General features: G+C 40.7%; 2 protein-coding genes across 3 annotated transcripts; one reads left to right on the forward strand and one right to left on the reverse strand.

Moving 5' to 3' along the window:
- Window positions 1–744: 744 nt before the first annotated feature.
- On the reverse strand, window positions 745–9,720 carry ilrun (inflammation and lipid regulator with UBA-like and NBR1-like domains). The gene is made up of 5 exons (XM_076096768.1): window positions 9,414–9,720; window positions 6,689–6,843; window positions 6,340–6,537; window positions 5,245–5,549; window positions 745–3,803 (listed from the first exon to the last, which is right to left on the reverse strand). Exons 1-5 carry the CDS (start codon window positions 9,569–9,571, stop codon window positions 3,768–3,770), a joined length of 852 nt encoding a protein of 283 aa, XP_075952883.1. The 5' UTR covers window positions 9,572–9,720; the 3' UTR covers window positions 745–3,767.
- Window positions 9,721–10,912: 1,192 nt separating this feature from the next.
- Window positions 10,913–15,449, forward strand: snrpc (small nuclear ribonucleoprotein polypeptide C). 2 transcript variants are annotated; one of them, XM_076096769.1, is made up of 6 exons: window positions 10,913–11,024; window positions 12,180–12,222; window positions 12,331–12,439; window positions 13,302–13,359; window positions 14,320–14,427; window positions 14,917–15,449. In XM_076096769.1, the coding sequence occupies exons 1-6, from the start codon at window positions 11,017–11,019 to the stop codon at window positions 15,254–15,256; spliced, it is 666 nt and encodes a 221-aa protein (XP_075952884.1). In that variant the 5' UTR covers window positions 10,913–11,016; the 3' UTR covers window positions 15,257–15,449. The 2 variants fall into 2 exon arrangements, with proteins under 2 accessions (XP_075952884.1, XP_075952885.1); XM_076096770.1 differs by having other exon boundaries at window positions 10,914–11,024; window positions 13,302–13,361; window positions 14,323–14,427; window positions 14,917–15,178.
- The last annotated feature ends 271 nt before the right edge of the window (window positions 15,450–15,720 follow it).

Genomic DNA, 15,720 nt, shown 5'->3' on the forward strand with positions numbered 1-15,720 from the left:
GTACACAAAACTCTTGTTTTGCAGGTTTGAAATGTATAGATATAAAACCTAAAACACACAAACGCAGCTTCACATAAGATACATGTGAGTACATAAGGCAGCAGCTAGCAGCTCTGTGAGGATGTATTCATAGGCACAGCTGTACTCTGAGCTAAATGCTAATGCTAGCATGCTAACATGCTCACAATAACAACGCTAACAAGCGGATGCTAATGTTCACCCCGTTCAAAGCTTAGTTTAGTGGGTTATAATGCTAACATTTGCTAATTAGCGCTAAACACACAGCTGAGGGTGTTGGGAATGTCATTATATTTGCAGGTGTTTGGTCTTTAACCAAAATACCAGACAAATTGATAAACTGGGCATTAGTGATATCTGTAACCGAATAGTTTTAGAGAAATTTCACACAAAACAACACTCAGTATCAACCTCATGGTGGCACTAAAGGAACAGTCAGAGGGATTCTTCCTTTGACCAACATGAATATCTGGACAAATTTCAGAGCGAACCACTCTAGATTTGTATGGACATCTCACTACTAGGAGGCACAGGGTGGACTCTCCGCTCCAAGCTTCTCATACTATTGCACTGTGTTTATTGTTACGCACCATTCACCGAGTCAAATTTATTGTATGTGTGACGTACTGTATGTACTTGGCAGTAAACAGTTCCGATTGTGACACTGCAGCTTTTCAGTTGGTGCAAAATGTCTGAGGAATTGAAATATAGAAAAAGACAACTTACTCATTGTTTCAGTGTTAATTTAATCATACAAATGCTTAATTATAGATACAGGAAAAAAAAAAGGAAAAAAAAGAAGCTTTATTTTGACAGTTTCTCTTCAGATAAATGTGCTATTTTAGGACTATGTAAACTTTCATCTCATCCATTCACCATGCCACCCATCTCAAATCTGTACATAGTCACAAACTAAAACTAAAAAAATGAATCCAGCAATATTCAGATTTCTCACCACCTGTGTCTCTCTCTCGCTCACCAAAACACACACAAGCAAGCTCACAAGAAGTAAGCAAGCAAGCAAGCAAGCAAGCACACACACACACACACACACACACACACAAAGGAAGAAATAAAGAATAAAAAGACTGACGTGACTAAAAGAGGCAACAGAGAACAGTGTATACTGTTTGGGAGGAGAACTCTCAGCTGACTCTCAAAAACAAACACAGCAGCGCTGCAAAACAGAATGCTGGTGACTTTCACGAGTCGGGTACACGTGATCGTAGAAGCAATGAACTCCAAATGTCATGAATATGTTCATATGTTACAACTAGGATAATATTTGATAAATTAAAATATCCTCCTAGACAAAAAATAGAAAAAGTTCCATCAACAACTTTTCCCCATTGTATTTCTAAGCCCAAAATACAGGATGAAATGCACCGTCTGACATGACGAACCCAGCAGAGCTGAAGTGAAAATCCAGGTGTGATTATAGCAGGTATGCAAAGCCTAAATGCCTGATCAATATAAACGGAAATCAATGTTAATGTTTAGAATGAGACATTGGTGAAGTGATGAAACTACAGTTTAAATCTTTGTGGTTAACACAATGGAAACAAAACTTAAAGCTGTGAGGAACAAAGGCCTTTAGAGGAGAGCTGATAAGCAAAACAAACAAAACTTTCTGGAAAATGCTGGCATCACAATCCTCAATAAACCCCCCCACCCCCCCCCCAAAAAAAATCACTTTGCCTCCTCAGATGAAGCGGACAGTGTTGTGCAAATAGCAGTAACAGAACATCAGTGCTAGTAAAAACTGATGCAGACCATTCATTTTCATATTCAAATAGTCTTCAACTCGTCACTTTCTTTCTTTGATTTCTTAGCACCACCTGCTGGCTGTAAATGGGACTGTTTGCATGTGCAGCGCACAGGACGACCGCAAATAAATAATAACAAACGGGGCAATTAGTGAGTCAGTTCATCCAAACGGTGCAGAATCACTCAACAAATACTCCAGAGGTACACGCCCAGTAAAGCGCTCTCCATATCGATGCGCATGTCAATAGACACATCGTCCTTTGCCCAAGTAGTATACACCATTTTTATGTCAGTTAAATCCAGAGAAACCATAACGTACATGCACACTTAACAGGCACATACACACACACACATATATATCTAGTACACTTACTGTAGACATCGACTCAGAAACTACAGTCACTCACCAGGCAAAATAGATTTAGATGGCTTTTTTAAACCCTTCCTCACACCTCACTTGCTCAAACTCACTCGCATCCTTTTGCGCTTCAGCATCTATTTAAAGCGAAAACCCAACCTAAAAAAAATACACATACACACACACGTCACATGCTGTCTGGATGGAGAAACCTACAGACAGAACAGATTAGTGTCTGGGTTCTCTGGGTTTTATCTTTGGGGGAGACAGGGTTCCTACACAGGCATGGTCCATATTGTTGTTGCGATAGTAGAAATGGAGAATATTTGCCCTCACCATATTTGAGTATCTTTGAATGTGGTATTCAATATGTGTTATTAATGTTATAATGTGACATCATTTTAAATGTGTCATAGATTATTTAAAGTTACAGACGGTGAGTTTATGTCAAAAAAGGTCTAATGTGTCGAATAACAATTGTTTTGTTTATTCTGGTTGTTTTTCTTTACGAGAGTAAAAAGTAGATATATTTTTCTTGGGGTCCACATGTGTTATCTGATCCGGCTAAGCATTGGGTTCAAGGAGGGTCAAAAACTGCTCAGTTTAACCGTAATAGGTGAACACTGTTTATAACTTTTAAATGATAAATGTAATACATAACCAGACATAGGTGGTAACTTTTAATACTCTCTGCCATAAATAAAACTATTCTCCATCACAAAAATACTTGAAACCTGACAGTACGTCACATGTTCTCAAAGTATTTTTAAGCTCGAGCTGTTGAACGGATTGAATAAAGAAAATAACACCAGGTAGGTGCGTGTAATGCTAAACCTGACTCATATTCTTTTATAGATTCACAGTTCCCAATTTGCAAATAGCATTCACATCAACATCAACCTTGTTATTGCACCTGGAAACTTCTCTACACTTAAATACACCGTTGGTCAAAGTCAGATGTTTTAAGGTGATTAAACCCAAATTTTACTGGATATATTTAACCCTCACACGGCAAAATCTGTAAACATACAACCGTTTTAAAGTTGTCCGAACATGTGAACGCTCACAAGATGTAAACATGGGAATCTCTCGCCACCATCCGTCCCATATGAAGTGAACGCGGCATTAGTCTGTGGTTCAGTAATGGTCTTTTCGTGAATTAATGATCACATTTAGTTTTGTGCTATTCTCAGCAGTTTTCCAAACATTTCCAGCCCCCGTGTAGGAACCCCAAAAGAGACAAAGTATCCAATTGTACCAAATTGTATGTAGATTGTTGAGGGTTGATTTTCCCTTTTTAATTAGGCGTGTTTTACAGTGGAAATAAAAATGGTCGTGTTTCTATTCTCACGGATTTATAGCACTCTTAAATGAAGCATTCACACATGCGAATCCGGGTGTTGATGTCAGGTGGGATGCTTCGCTGTAGCGGATGTAATCCATCACCTCACTGTAGTTTGTGTCTCTGTGGAAAGGGCCTCGGGGGGTTGGGGAGAAGGTTGTCATGAGTCAATATAAAACAACAGTTCCTCCCCCCCCTTCTGACTCCTCTGCATTTAAGGACTCCCAGGGTGTTGAGCTCATCATCCACGATGATGGAGGGGGGAGGGGAGTCTTTGACATTCTAGCTCTGTCCAAATGGATAGGGTCCGTGAATACCCTGGGGAAAAAAATGAGAGAAAGGGAATTAAGAGTAGTTTATACGGAATGAGAATGAATATATGTGAAGATAAGTCATTTAAAACCGAATCAACACACACACACACACACACACACACACACACACACACACACACACACACACACACACACACACACACACACACACACACACACACACACACACACACACACACACACACACACACACACACACACACACACACACACACACACACACACCACCGCTCTCTGATGGTATCATCGGTTTCAGGGCGGAAACAAAAGCGGCATTACATGAAAGAAGCTCAGTCAATGTAAATGTAAATGACGATGACCCAGGAGAGGCTGTTAGCTGAAACTGGCTCAGCTATGAGGCGATACGTGTGTCTACACTGATGTGGCCCCACCTGAGACACACAGGTGAGTTGTTACTAACTAACAGCTAGGTGCCCTGATGATGGACTTTTCCTTTACGCAAACTAAAAAGTACGTTTAAAGAAGCTGTAGCTCAATGAATTTGCAACAGAAGCAATTCACAAATGGATATCATTAATACTCACGTGAGGGACTCGTCTCATACTCCATCATCACACCTTTAGTCACAGTACATCCTTCACATTAATATCATCTTTGATATACTATTTAGCAAAACTGAAAGCCATGGCAGCCGCCACCTTGGGCTGTAATGATCATTATACACCGGTGAAAAAAAAAAAAAATTGACAACTTCCTAAAATACCACTAGCAGGGCAAAACAAAAATTGAGTGTGGCCTGAGTGTGCAGCCAAAGGAAAGGCTATATCAATATAAATGCCATATATTGACAATCTAAAACTGAGTTGTAAGACAAATTGAGATAAGTCAGGTACTAAGCGTCATGGCAATCCATCAAACAGCTGTCCTGATATTTCACTCTGGTTCAAAGGACCAAGAGCCACGTCTCTAGCATGGCTGAGCAATAACTAACCAAGCCGTGAAACTATTGCAGTTAAACCAGTTTGTTCAACAGTGTGAACACAACAATGTTGTATCGCTGCAACCTCAACACTGGATACTACCCCCAACTGTCCAGAACCTGATATCTCAGAGATATCTCAACAGCAGCAGACCAAGCTGCCATGAAAACTGGTACAGATGTGACCGTTCTCTGACCAACACTTTGGTCCACGGCAAAGTACAGTTTGTCAAACACTAACTGGAAGACTCTTTTCCTTCATGCTCAATACACGCTCTTACAGAAGCACTTCATATACACCACACCAGAGTCCCACTGTCATATTGCAGGCTTAATGGAAACTGTATTTTGCAGATGAACCCTCACAATAAATCCGAAAGGAGACTTAAATGAGCTAAACTCATCTATGTAGTGAAATGAGTTCTTACGGGTTTAAAGTGGCAGTTTTGTGAAGTGCAAAACCCTAAGTTTGATGCATACATACCTGACCATAAGTCACCACGGAAAGATTGGTTTGGAGACCATTAGACGCCCTATTTACAGCATTATGAGACAGTCCATTTTGATCTTGCTGGATTGGCTCCTGTGTGCGTTCCCACGCTCCGCCAGGATCTCTGAAGCTGTCGTCGGTGGCGTCGTGCTTGTTCTTCTGTGGCGAGGCGAAGGGGTTGAAGTCCCCCTGCACGTTGCGTTGGGGTTGGGTGTTGAATTCCGTCTCGAAAGATGACAGCTGCTGGGTCACGCCGAGGAGACCGCCGACCTCTACGCTGAGAATCACCCAGATCACATCTGAGGAGAAAAGAAGCATTCGCAGACACAGAACGCTTATTGCAGTGTATCATTGTGAATTGACGCTTCACCAGGTACCTCCCCTAAAAAGCAGACTGGCCAATCATTGCATGGCATTGGCCAGCTCCATAGACTCTCATGCAATTGTTCCATATGTTCTTCATTATCAGGCTGGCATTGTGGATTTGGAGCTGGTCATGATTAAATGTTGTGTAATAGTGATACTAGTCACCCGGAGAGGTTGGAAGGGGATATACTTTTCTAAAACGTTATGTTTCTACATAAAAACCTGTGGAGCTAACATTAGCCTGTGGAGCTAACATTAGCCTGTGGAGCTAACATTAGCCTGTGGAGCTAACATTAGCCTGTGGAGCTAACATTAGCGGAGCACGTTAGCACTTCGATGCTCAGGAGCTACTGAATGTATACACATACATTCATTGAAAGGCAAAAGCAGTAACAGTGAATAAAGATCTTAAGTTGCTTTATTTAATTGTTTTCTGTCATGACCACCAGGTGATGTGGTGGTTTCACTTCTACGTCGTGATCTGTAGCCTTTAGTTTCTACCTTTATCTTGTTAACCCGTTCTCGCTGCTGAATCAATGTAACATTCTGGACGTATCCTTCAGACGAGTAGTCTAGAGACCCTTCGGTCTACTTCTCTCTGACATCGCCTTCTCTGCTTTCCCAATAATAGCAGTTCATGGAGTTGTAGTTAGTGACAGTGTGGGCTCCATGGTAGCTCTAATAAATGTCCTGATCATACAGAAATCTTTGGTGATTTCCTACCTCCGTAGAATAATCCGCTGGCTGTACACATCCTCCACTGGCCCTGGTACATGCCTGGAGCTGTGGGACTTCGCATCTGCACGCTCACATCTGATATTTCCTGGGGGTCTAGTGACTTCACCATTACTGTGTTTACGTGCCCAAACTGATCCCCGCCGATGTATTTGAGACAAACCCCGGGTGGCCACGACTCTGCACCTACAGTACACAAAGAGGAGTGCAGTCAAAACACAGCTCAACGACAAAACCATGACGTGGTAAATGACATTCGGTCTTCTTGCATGCAGATTCAGAAACGCTACTCATACTGTGAAAGCTACACATGTGAATGCGGTGACGTGCTCTGCACCTGTGTTCTGTATTCTCCAGGTCTTTGTGAACGGTGTATCTGGAGGAACAGACTCTCCTTCCCCAATCGTCACGTCCTCAACGAAGGACATGGAAGGCGTGTTGACGTTGGGACTTTCAAAGTCATAATATGCACCAATAGCAGCCTGCAGGTTCCTGTTCCAACACAAAAAGGAAGAGCAAGGTGTTAACAGGAGTGGACATTAAACATGCGACCCTGACAGTTAGAATGTAAGCTAATTAATCAAGAAAAACATTTGTTTTTTGTGTACGTTGTGCTGTTTTTAGAATACTTTTCTCAATGCACAATAATAAAAGATATTTGTCTTTCTAATCCCTGCCTCACAAACTATTTAATCAAATGTGACAATCCACCAATCTGATACTGACAATTACAAAAGAGGATCACTCCTAAAATAGGATTCACAGACTGTGTAACTCCCTTACAATTATCATGACTCTTTTTAATCCGTGCATCAAGAGACGTACTGGAACTGCTCAGACGTCAATAGAGCATCTCTCATCTCTTTCATTGAACCATTTTCTTCCATTTGTGTGTGAAGCGCTTCATACTAAAGCTGAACCAAAAAGAAAATTAATCTGTGGAATCATACAGAAAACTGATTAATTGTTTAGGTCATTTTCTAAATAAATATGCTTACTTTTATTTATTACTGAATCCAGTTTCTAAAATTTAATGATTCGATTTTTTTCTTGGACTTCCATGATACAAAACAGAATATTTTTGGGCTTTGGACTGTTGGTGGAACACAACAAGTCATTTAAATATTCAACTAGGCCTCTGGGAATGGCCATTTTGAATACACTTTTATGAAGCAGAGACTCTGCTTTACAGAATACACAAAAGTGACGGAAGTAGTTGTGTGGACATTTCTTTTAAAAGAGCTTGAGAGAGGTGAAAACCGTAATTACATGCTCACATCAGCACACCTGGCCACATGTCGTGAAAAGTGGGCATACTTGTCAGGTGGCAGTTTGGAAAGTTACAAGAATCGTCGGACACTTGACAAATCAAACATCGGAAAGACGTGGGAGGAGGAGGGGGATTCAAACGCTGGTTACAACAAGCACTTTGGTTTAGGCCCTGTCTGTATACGGATTTGTTTTTTTAAAACAGATATTTTCCTCTACTTTTAAAAATAGAATTCTGTCCACACGACCCTTGTTTAAAAAAATATCTCCGTCCACATTAGAGCGTAAAAACGACTCCAAGCGCTCACCGGGCCAGTAGGCTACGTCATCGATACGTCAAATACCCGAGAACACGGTTGTGAGCATGCGTAGGGTTAGGGTTTATTTCCCTTTGTCAACAAATAGTAAACCATAGTAAAGCAATAGCTGAGGTGGACCAAATAACATTGGGCGCATGAGACACCTCTGTTTCAGTGTAGATTTTTTTTTAGATTTTATTATTTTCAGAAATATCCGTTTTGGTGACCTAAAACTCTGTTTGTGTGTTGACAAGAGGCCATAAGGCAGAGGAAGATATCTGTTTAAATAAATATCTGAATACGTGTAAAACACACCGGTTTAATCCCCGGTATGGGTCATGCAAAGACACTGAATCATAATGCCACTCAATAACGTCTTTCACTAGACCCTCTTGCCATCCATGTCTGTAAAGCTCCACACCCACAGTTTGCAAACGTATTGATATCAATTCTAGTATCCAAGTTGATGACATCCCTGGCATGCTCAGCCTTGAGAAAACGCTTCCAGAGCCACTGAAGACACAATACAACTGTTCCCTCAGGCTAAACCGTACATGCTATGACTATCAAACAGATATTCATGTGTAGAATTGGTGAAAACCCTTTAATGAAAGTGACTTTTGTGTCATCTGCTAACTCATTATGAGACAAACTGCATCAGGAGCTAGTTATGGAGCTATTTTTATCCCCTTAGAATATCTTGGGGGAAATCCTGATCATGTACAAAAAAGGGTTATACTGAAGTTGGACAAGATATCCTAAAATAATCATGGGAAATTATAAACTCTGGATTAAAATAAAACTACACAGTGATGTTACAAGTGAACTAGTTTCAGTGGTCAAATCCCAGCAACTGTCACGTGATGATGTCACCTTGTATACCGTGACGAATTCCAGACTCCAAAATGAAACTTGAACAAGATTGTGTTTCTGGTTGGGTCCTCCCTTTAAAATAATGATGTGATCACGGCCACTAACAATTGATTAACTAAAAGCTTAAAATGAATTGATCAAAGACTACTTATTGTCCACCGTCGATAGATCACGACTGGTTACGTCATCAGACTAACGTGAGTTGTGTCTTCCCGGAGCAGCTCGGTGTAACTGGCTGTGAAACACTCTTATGTAATATGGCAGATAATCTACACGAGAGTTCCCTGTGCTTAAATTAGCCTGCTAGCTAGTTAGCCAGCTTGCTCTTTGCTTTTTAAAAGTAATTTAATATTATTATAACTCATAGCTGGGGCTAAACTTTACCGTTTCACTTCCGCTTGCCCCCGCAACGATCGTCAGGAGTTACGTTAACTATAACTGCCATTTCCCGTGAAGGAATGGTGTAATTATCTCCTTGGGTTTGAACAACGCTAACTTAGAACCGTGTGTGTCTGCCTCCATTTTTTTAGCAGTTTATCGTATGCTAACTAGCTAATTATACAGTCTATGTTAGCATAATGTTGCTGTCCGACAACAGGCCCCTCGGATCCCCGAACTCACCAGTTGGTCATGTCCAGGAAGAAGGCGCAGCCGGCCGGGTTGAGCTGGAATCCCAGCAGCCTCTGGAACTCAGAAATAAGGACGTCCTTGTCCGTGGTTCCCATGCAGCTAAACTTCTGCATGAGCTCCGGGTCCACGTCCATGTCGGTGCCCTCCATGGGTGGCGGGTGTCCCGTAGCGGAGACGGGGTGGTGCGGGGAGGGGGGGACCACTCTCAGTTTAGTCCGAGGCCTTGTCCAGCCATAACAACCAGCTCAACAACAACAACCGTCAGTGCGCATGGCACGACCAGGGGGACGATGTTTGACGTTGCAACAGCCCGCGCGTCACCTTCGCCAATCACGGAGTGGGCGTCGACGTCATCTGTTGCTATTTGCAGCCACCTTTTCATTGGTTTATCAATGAATCGTCTCTGCTCCTTATGAAGTGCAGTACCAGATAGCACCAGTATACATTTTTCTTAGAATAGACCTAGGGCACAACCAATTCATATAGCTTTAAATCCAGGATTATTAAAACAAATCATCATTTATCATTTAGTTTATATTAATTTTGCTCATTTAGTAGCTCAGTAGATAACCTACATCATATGTTTGATAGTGGATGTAATATTTGCTCAATTGTTTGGGCTATTTCCTTTAGTACTACCGGCATTCCCACTATGAACCAAACTCTTTATAATTATATAAGGATTTGTATGGAAATTACTGTTTGCATGATTTTTTAAATTGTATATGTGCAACCCTGTGTTGTAAAATGACAGGAACCTTGTAACATTGTAACTTTATTATTAGAACACACTAATTTTATAGCTGTAGATTTTCCGAAGGTTTTTCTTGAACAATGTACTCGTGAACTGGAAAATCTAAATTTAGAATTCCATTGTTTAAAGAATCTCTTCCTGTGGGCTATCTTAAGCATTTCATTAAATTTAAAATGGCTTGACAGTTTTTCTAAAGTCCGTTGAGATGTATTGGTATTCATAAAAACTACAAAACCCTTCAGAATAATATTCAAACCCCTTTCTCACATTTTTACAAGAATCATGTAACTGTTGGTATCAACAACTTTACACCTACTATAAAGACACATATTATTTGTATAGAAAGTGAAGAAGAAATTGGTCGGGTATTTCCTTTTCTTTTTTGATGTGTGTACATGTGGACATAAATGAAGAAGTTTGTAAAATATATATAACTATGTAGATGCTCTTGTAAAGTAAGTACAATGCTTTGTCTGCAATTTTCTTTTGTTATGTACTAGAAGTCATATTTTTTTATTTGTTTGGATGTGCTGTAGATTGTATTTGCTGTTGTTGAGTTTGATTGTTTTTGGTTTAGATTTCATTTGTATACTTGGGTGGTGACAAGTATACAAGTTTGTGGGTATTGTTCTAGCGTGTTTCTATTTTATGCTACTGGGACAAATACAGTATATATATATATATATATATATATATATATATATATACATAATATTTTAATTTTATTTACAGGTATCTTTCGAGTGGCGGTCACTTTCAGGCGGAACTAACTGTCGATAGGTCTTATATCGGTTAGGAACACTTATTGGGAACACCGGAAGACGGAGATTGCCGGGAAACATGCCTAAGTAAGTATAGATATTAATTCCCTTTCATGCTTAATCTATAATATCCACGTTTCAACGAACTTAGTTGGTGTTTGAATTAAGCAACGAACGATGGTAATACAAAGCCTCCTCTGATAGATAGTGAAACGGACCAGTGTGTTTCCAGATGGACGCGGTACGCTTTGTGTGGGCTGTGTCTATTTGCTGGACTCAGCCTCGATGTGAACAGAGCTAACAGAGACCAGCAAAAGACAATCGCAACGCCGCGATATACAATCAATTAATCTGATAAAATCCACGATTCTGGCTATTTTTAGGACTTGCCACCCACGTCGATTTCAACATGAAGCCTTTTCTTTTTGTTGTTAGATATGAGTTGGTGACGTTTACGCCGGATCTGAATGAGTCTGTAATGTGGTTTTTTTTATTTATTTTTTTTACCAGGTTAAATCAATTCAATTTTCAGAAATAGGAGCTGATTATACTGATGGTGTAGCAAGTTCTAAAACGTCATCTATCTCACAGTAACGTTCAGATAGCTCCGGGGTGAACGTCGACACATCTCTGTAAAGTGGAGAAGCTGCAGAGAACAACTCGTCCTCAAATAAGTGGCTACACACTACTAATAACGAGTATGATGCTAATAAAACCAAGTATTGCTTCGTTATTTTATTACGACTGTGATCTAAACCGAGGTTATCCGTGTTCAGGGTGAAAATGTATACAAGACAGTGTGCTGACCTGTTCTGCACACGGCACAGAAGTCCTGTTGAGCAGTGAACTACAGTGTGTGATACCTTTCCTGCAGCACATTTAGTAACATCTGTACAATATGCATGCTACAATTCCTGCAGGACTCCAACTCACGACTGAAACATATTTGTTGGGATTTATTTTTAAAGGCAATATTAGCACTATGGCTAAATAAAAGCGTTTACAGACCAAACCGTAGTTAACACAATTGTATATCTATATTGCAGCTTGTTAAACCAGACAAAGACCATCTTTTTGGTTATGTGTCAGCGTGAACTATAATTTGCCCTTTTTAGTTCTACAGTGATTTAATATTTCGCAGCTCCAATTTAAAGTATACAGCTTTGGGACAAGTCATGTCTACAGCTCTGAACTTTTCGTGTTTACCTCAAACTCCCCCCCCCCCCCCCCCCCCCCCAACAGGTTTTACTGTGATTACTGTGATACCTACCTTACTCATGATTCGGTAAGTTGTGCTTGTGCGGCACCAAATCAAATTGTTGAAAAGCATGAGGTAATCTCTTTTTTGTTGTATTTCACGCCGGTTAAATATTTTTCCACAAATCTGTTGTAGCCATCAGTGAGGAAGACCCACTGCAGCGGCCGAAAGCACAAGGAAAATGTGAAAGATTACTACCAGAAATGGATGGAGGAGCAGGCTCAGAGCCTCATCGATAAAACAAGTAAGCGGATCATTGGCTCAATTATCCCGAGAACACGGCTGAGTGACTCTAGAAGAACCAAGCAACTGCACTCGCTGTTAACTGTTTAAGACACTTTGCCACTCGGACAAAACTCGTTTCCTAAACCGCTCGAGTGCTAAATATCCTCTAACCTGCATGTCTGACGATGTTTTTTTTAATCGAGTAAAACACAAAGTGTCTGCTCTTTAACTGAACCTCTAGTGGTTACTAACGCATTATTGATGAGTTATTTGATCTTTCACACTCATGATACAGCATGATTTTTCATCTCCATATTTAATATCCTTGTATAGAAAATAAAAGTAGGCGTTGGAGTAAAGCCTGCTTCGTATCCCACACAAGACATGCTTATGCATGCGTGTGGGACCGCCAAGCTCGTTGCTTAAATAGTGCACTGTACACCAGTTTATTTGGGCCCCCTCTGAGATTACAAACCGCTAATCCACATGAGAGATGCAGTATTGTCCACTGTGGAGGAACATGTTTTTAGAGGCTAAATTATCCTTTGAAACACAAAGAGGCTATGATACATGTTTTTTATTTTAATAAAGTAGACTGCTTTATTAGTAGTGTTTTTATTCTGTTTATTATTTAGCATGCTACCCCAAACACTCATTGTTGCATTGGACAGCAGCATTGCAGCATGAACTTTAAACAGAGTAGTGTATTCTGCTGTGCAGAAATGTGCACTTTGTGTCGTTCTTTGCGTTGCGTATGAAACAGGCTTCAGTTCATTCTTTCTGAACACGAGAAAAGCAAAGACTAGTTTGAGTGCTGAACGCGGAGGTGTGTGTTTCATTCTTCTTCTTTGTGCCTAATGTTTTGTCTTCTCTCCCGACAGCGGCCGCCTTTCAGCAGGGAAAGATTCCTCCCACGCCGTTCCCTGGTGGCCCCCCCCCAGGTGAGTCCGTTTCAGCTCTGCAGTAATTTGAGTCACTAACCCTTACTGGAGACTCTGGCTCTTGGTAGGTAGATTCATAGTCAATGGGGAACGGCTGTCAGCATTTCGCTTCTCATCAGGGATTATTGAGATAAATCTTATTAGAATTATCAATCAACAGAGGCCGTGAAGCTGCTGTTCCTGTGGGATTACAGCTAATTCAAATTAATAAAATGAGCACACCACTGCGTGTGTGTGTGTGAGAGAGAGAGTGTGAAAGAGAGAGAGATCATGTAGCACATTTGTAAATGTGACTAGCAAATTATCCACTTTTTTTTTTACAAAGTAACAGCAATTGTAAGTAATAAAAGAGGTCTTGCCTTCAGCACTGTGGTGTTTCTAAAGGAAACAACAGATGGCCAAATCGCTTGTGGCCACATTTGCAGATGTTCAACAGTCCTGCAATAAATCCTTCCTTCATGATGTGTTTTGTTGAAACTGAGAGAGAGGTGTTGATGGTGCTGTTAAATGATGTTGCATCCTACTGTTTCTAATATTTTGTCCAGCCCGTTTATATGAGTGAGGGTGAGCTAAATAACGGAAACACCTCTCTGTGTAACGCAGTTCAGCTCCACAGACCTCCAAAGGGAACAAAAAGTTGACGCTTCATGGTGGTAGGATTTATTTCATGGCTTTAGTTGTAGCTAGGTGTGCCTAATAAACTGGCAACTTGGTTTATTTAGTGTCAGGTGGGGTTGTCTCAAATGATGATGACCATGCCAAAAATCATTAAAGTGGTGTCATTTTGTCACGTATAGTGTTTACACGATAAATACAGTTACATTGCGTAATAATTTAGAGTAGTAAGTAACACAGGTGCATGTTTTCAGTTCAGTCAGAAGTCAATACAAATAAAGCTAAAATACAAAATGTGATGCATGTGAATCTGATCAAACACTAACATTTGCTGTTTGTAATACAGGCGGTCCTCCTCGGCCAGGCATGCTCCCAACGCCCCCCATGGGAGGTCCTCCTATGATGCCCATGATGGGGCCCCCCCCACATGGGATGATGCCCGGTGGACCCGGTAAGACACGTGTTTCTATGACGACGCTTCACTCGTTCCTAACGTTGTGTAGCATTTAAAGTGCTCGCAGCAGTTCAGTCGGCCATTAAAGGGTTAACTGGGTTTCATCTGTTCTTATGTCGTCACAAATAAAGAAGTTGCATGAATAATCCTGTTCGCCTGATATAACGGTAACAGTCTGTCTTTAAAACAATAAAATAAAAGGAAACGCCCCCTTCCTAATTCATATTTTTTACATGTATTTTGTTTTAAATGTACTGTGGGTCTGAAACAAAATGAAATATCTTAATAATAATTAACATATTATTCAATAATGTAAGTTAGACTTACTTTCAACATTAATGTACTGCAGGCGTGAGCCTATTTCTGCTAGACTGTTCTTAACCAGGTCGTTCTAAATGACTTGTGAAGTCTTCACGACTCTTTTATGTAAAGCCGTTGTTATGAATTAATACCCGATGCTGTGCATCTCTTCACTGTCACTCTTAGGAGGCATGAGGCCGCCGATGGGAGGACCCATGCAGATGATGCCCGGACCACCACACATGATGCGTCACCCTCGACCGATGATGATGCCAGTCAGGCCGGGCATGATGCGACCGGACAGATAAGACCGGCTGCATTTTCTCCACTCTTTGTTGCCACGAACAGACACTGTCGACTGAGGACACTTGGCTCAACACTTGGATTCTTCCTTGCGCCTTTTTTAAATTTTCAAAAGTCTAATTTCTTCAACCTCAAACCTGAAGTCCCCGATGTAATTATGTCAACTTTGTATAATTACTTCATTTTCTTGTGCTGGTATTTATTACTAAACGCCTCCCATTAGAATTGATTTTACATCCCTGTTTCAAGTTTGAAATATCTCGTCTCACTTTGACAAAACTGTTCAGCACACAAGAGCGTGTTCGATAAGACAATATTTGTTGGTATATTTTTACTTTTTTGTTTTAGGGTTTTTACATATTTTTGTTGTATTTCATTGCAATGCTTTGAGAAATAAAACGGTGATTTCAAACCAATGTATTTTGTAGATTGTATCCTTATCAACAAAGCTCATATTTCATGTGTTAAAGGCGTCTTTTTCAATTATTCCAGCTGATAAGACACTTTACACGTCCAGCTCTGCATCAAACATCACAGGGACAAAATGAGAGGCCCAATGTCTGCCCTCAACCCTGAAGTTTCAGGGACGTTGTCAACGTCACCTGGTGAATGCGCTTGAGTGTAGGAGGCTGCAAGGGCTCCAAATTGTACAAAATAGGAAAGGGACACGTTACCGATACTACGCCA

Source organism: Anarhichas minor, unplaced genomic scaffold (assembly GCF_050575085.1).
Source record: "Anarhichas minor isolate MPS153535 unplaced genomic scaffold, ASM5057508v1 ptg000023l, whole genome shotgun sequence".
Taxonomy (NCBI): domain Eukaryota; kingdom Metazoa; phylum Chordata; class Actinopteri; order Perciformes; family Anarhichadidae; genus Anarhichas; species Anarhichas minor.

Bases quoted from the DNA above. Each gene is read 5' to 3' on its own strand.
- snrpc (XM_076096769.1), top strand. The intron at 13,360-14,319 runs AGGTGAGTCCGT...CTGTTTGTAATA, and splicing joins TTCCCTGGTGGCCCCCCCCC to CAGGCGGTCCTCCTCGGCCA. The intron at 14,428-14,916 runs GTAAGACACGTG...TGTCACTCTTAG, and splicing joins GATGATGCCCGGTGGACCCG to GAGGCATGAGGCCGCCGATG.
- ilrun (XM_076096768.1), bottom strand. From the start codon at position 9,571: ATGGAGGGCACCGACATGGACGTGGACCCGGAGCTCATGCAGAAGTTT. The intron at 6,844-9,413 runs GTGAGTTCGGGG...GTGTTGGAACAG, and splicing joins TTCCTGGACATGACCAACTG to GAACCTGCAGGCTGCTATTG. The intron at 6,538-6,688 runs GTGCAGAGCACG...TGTGTACTGTAG, and splicing joins CTGGAGAATACAGAACACAG to GTGCAGAGTCGTGGCCACCC.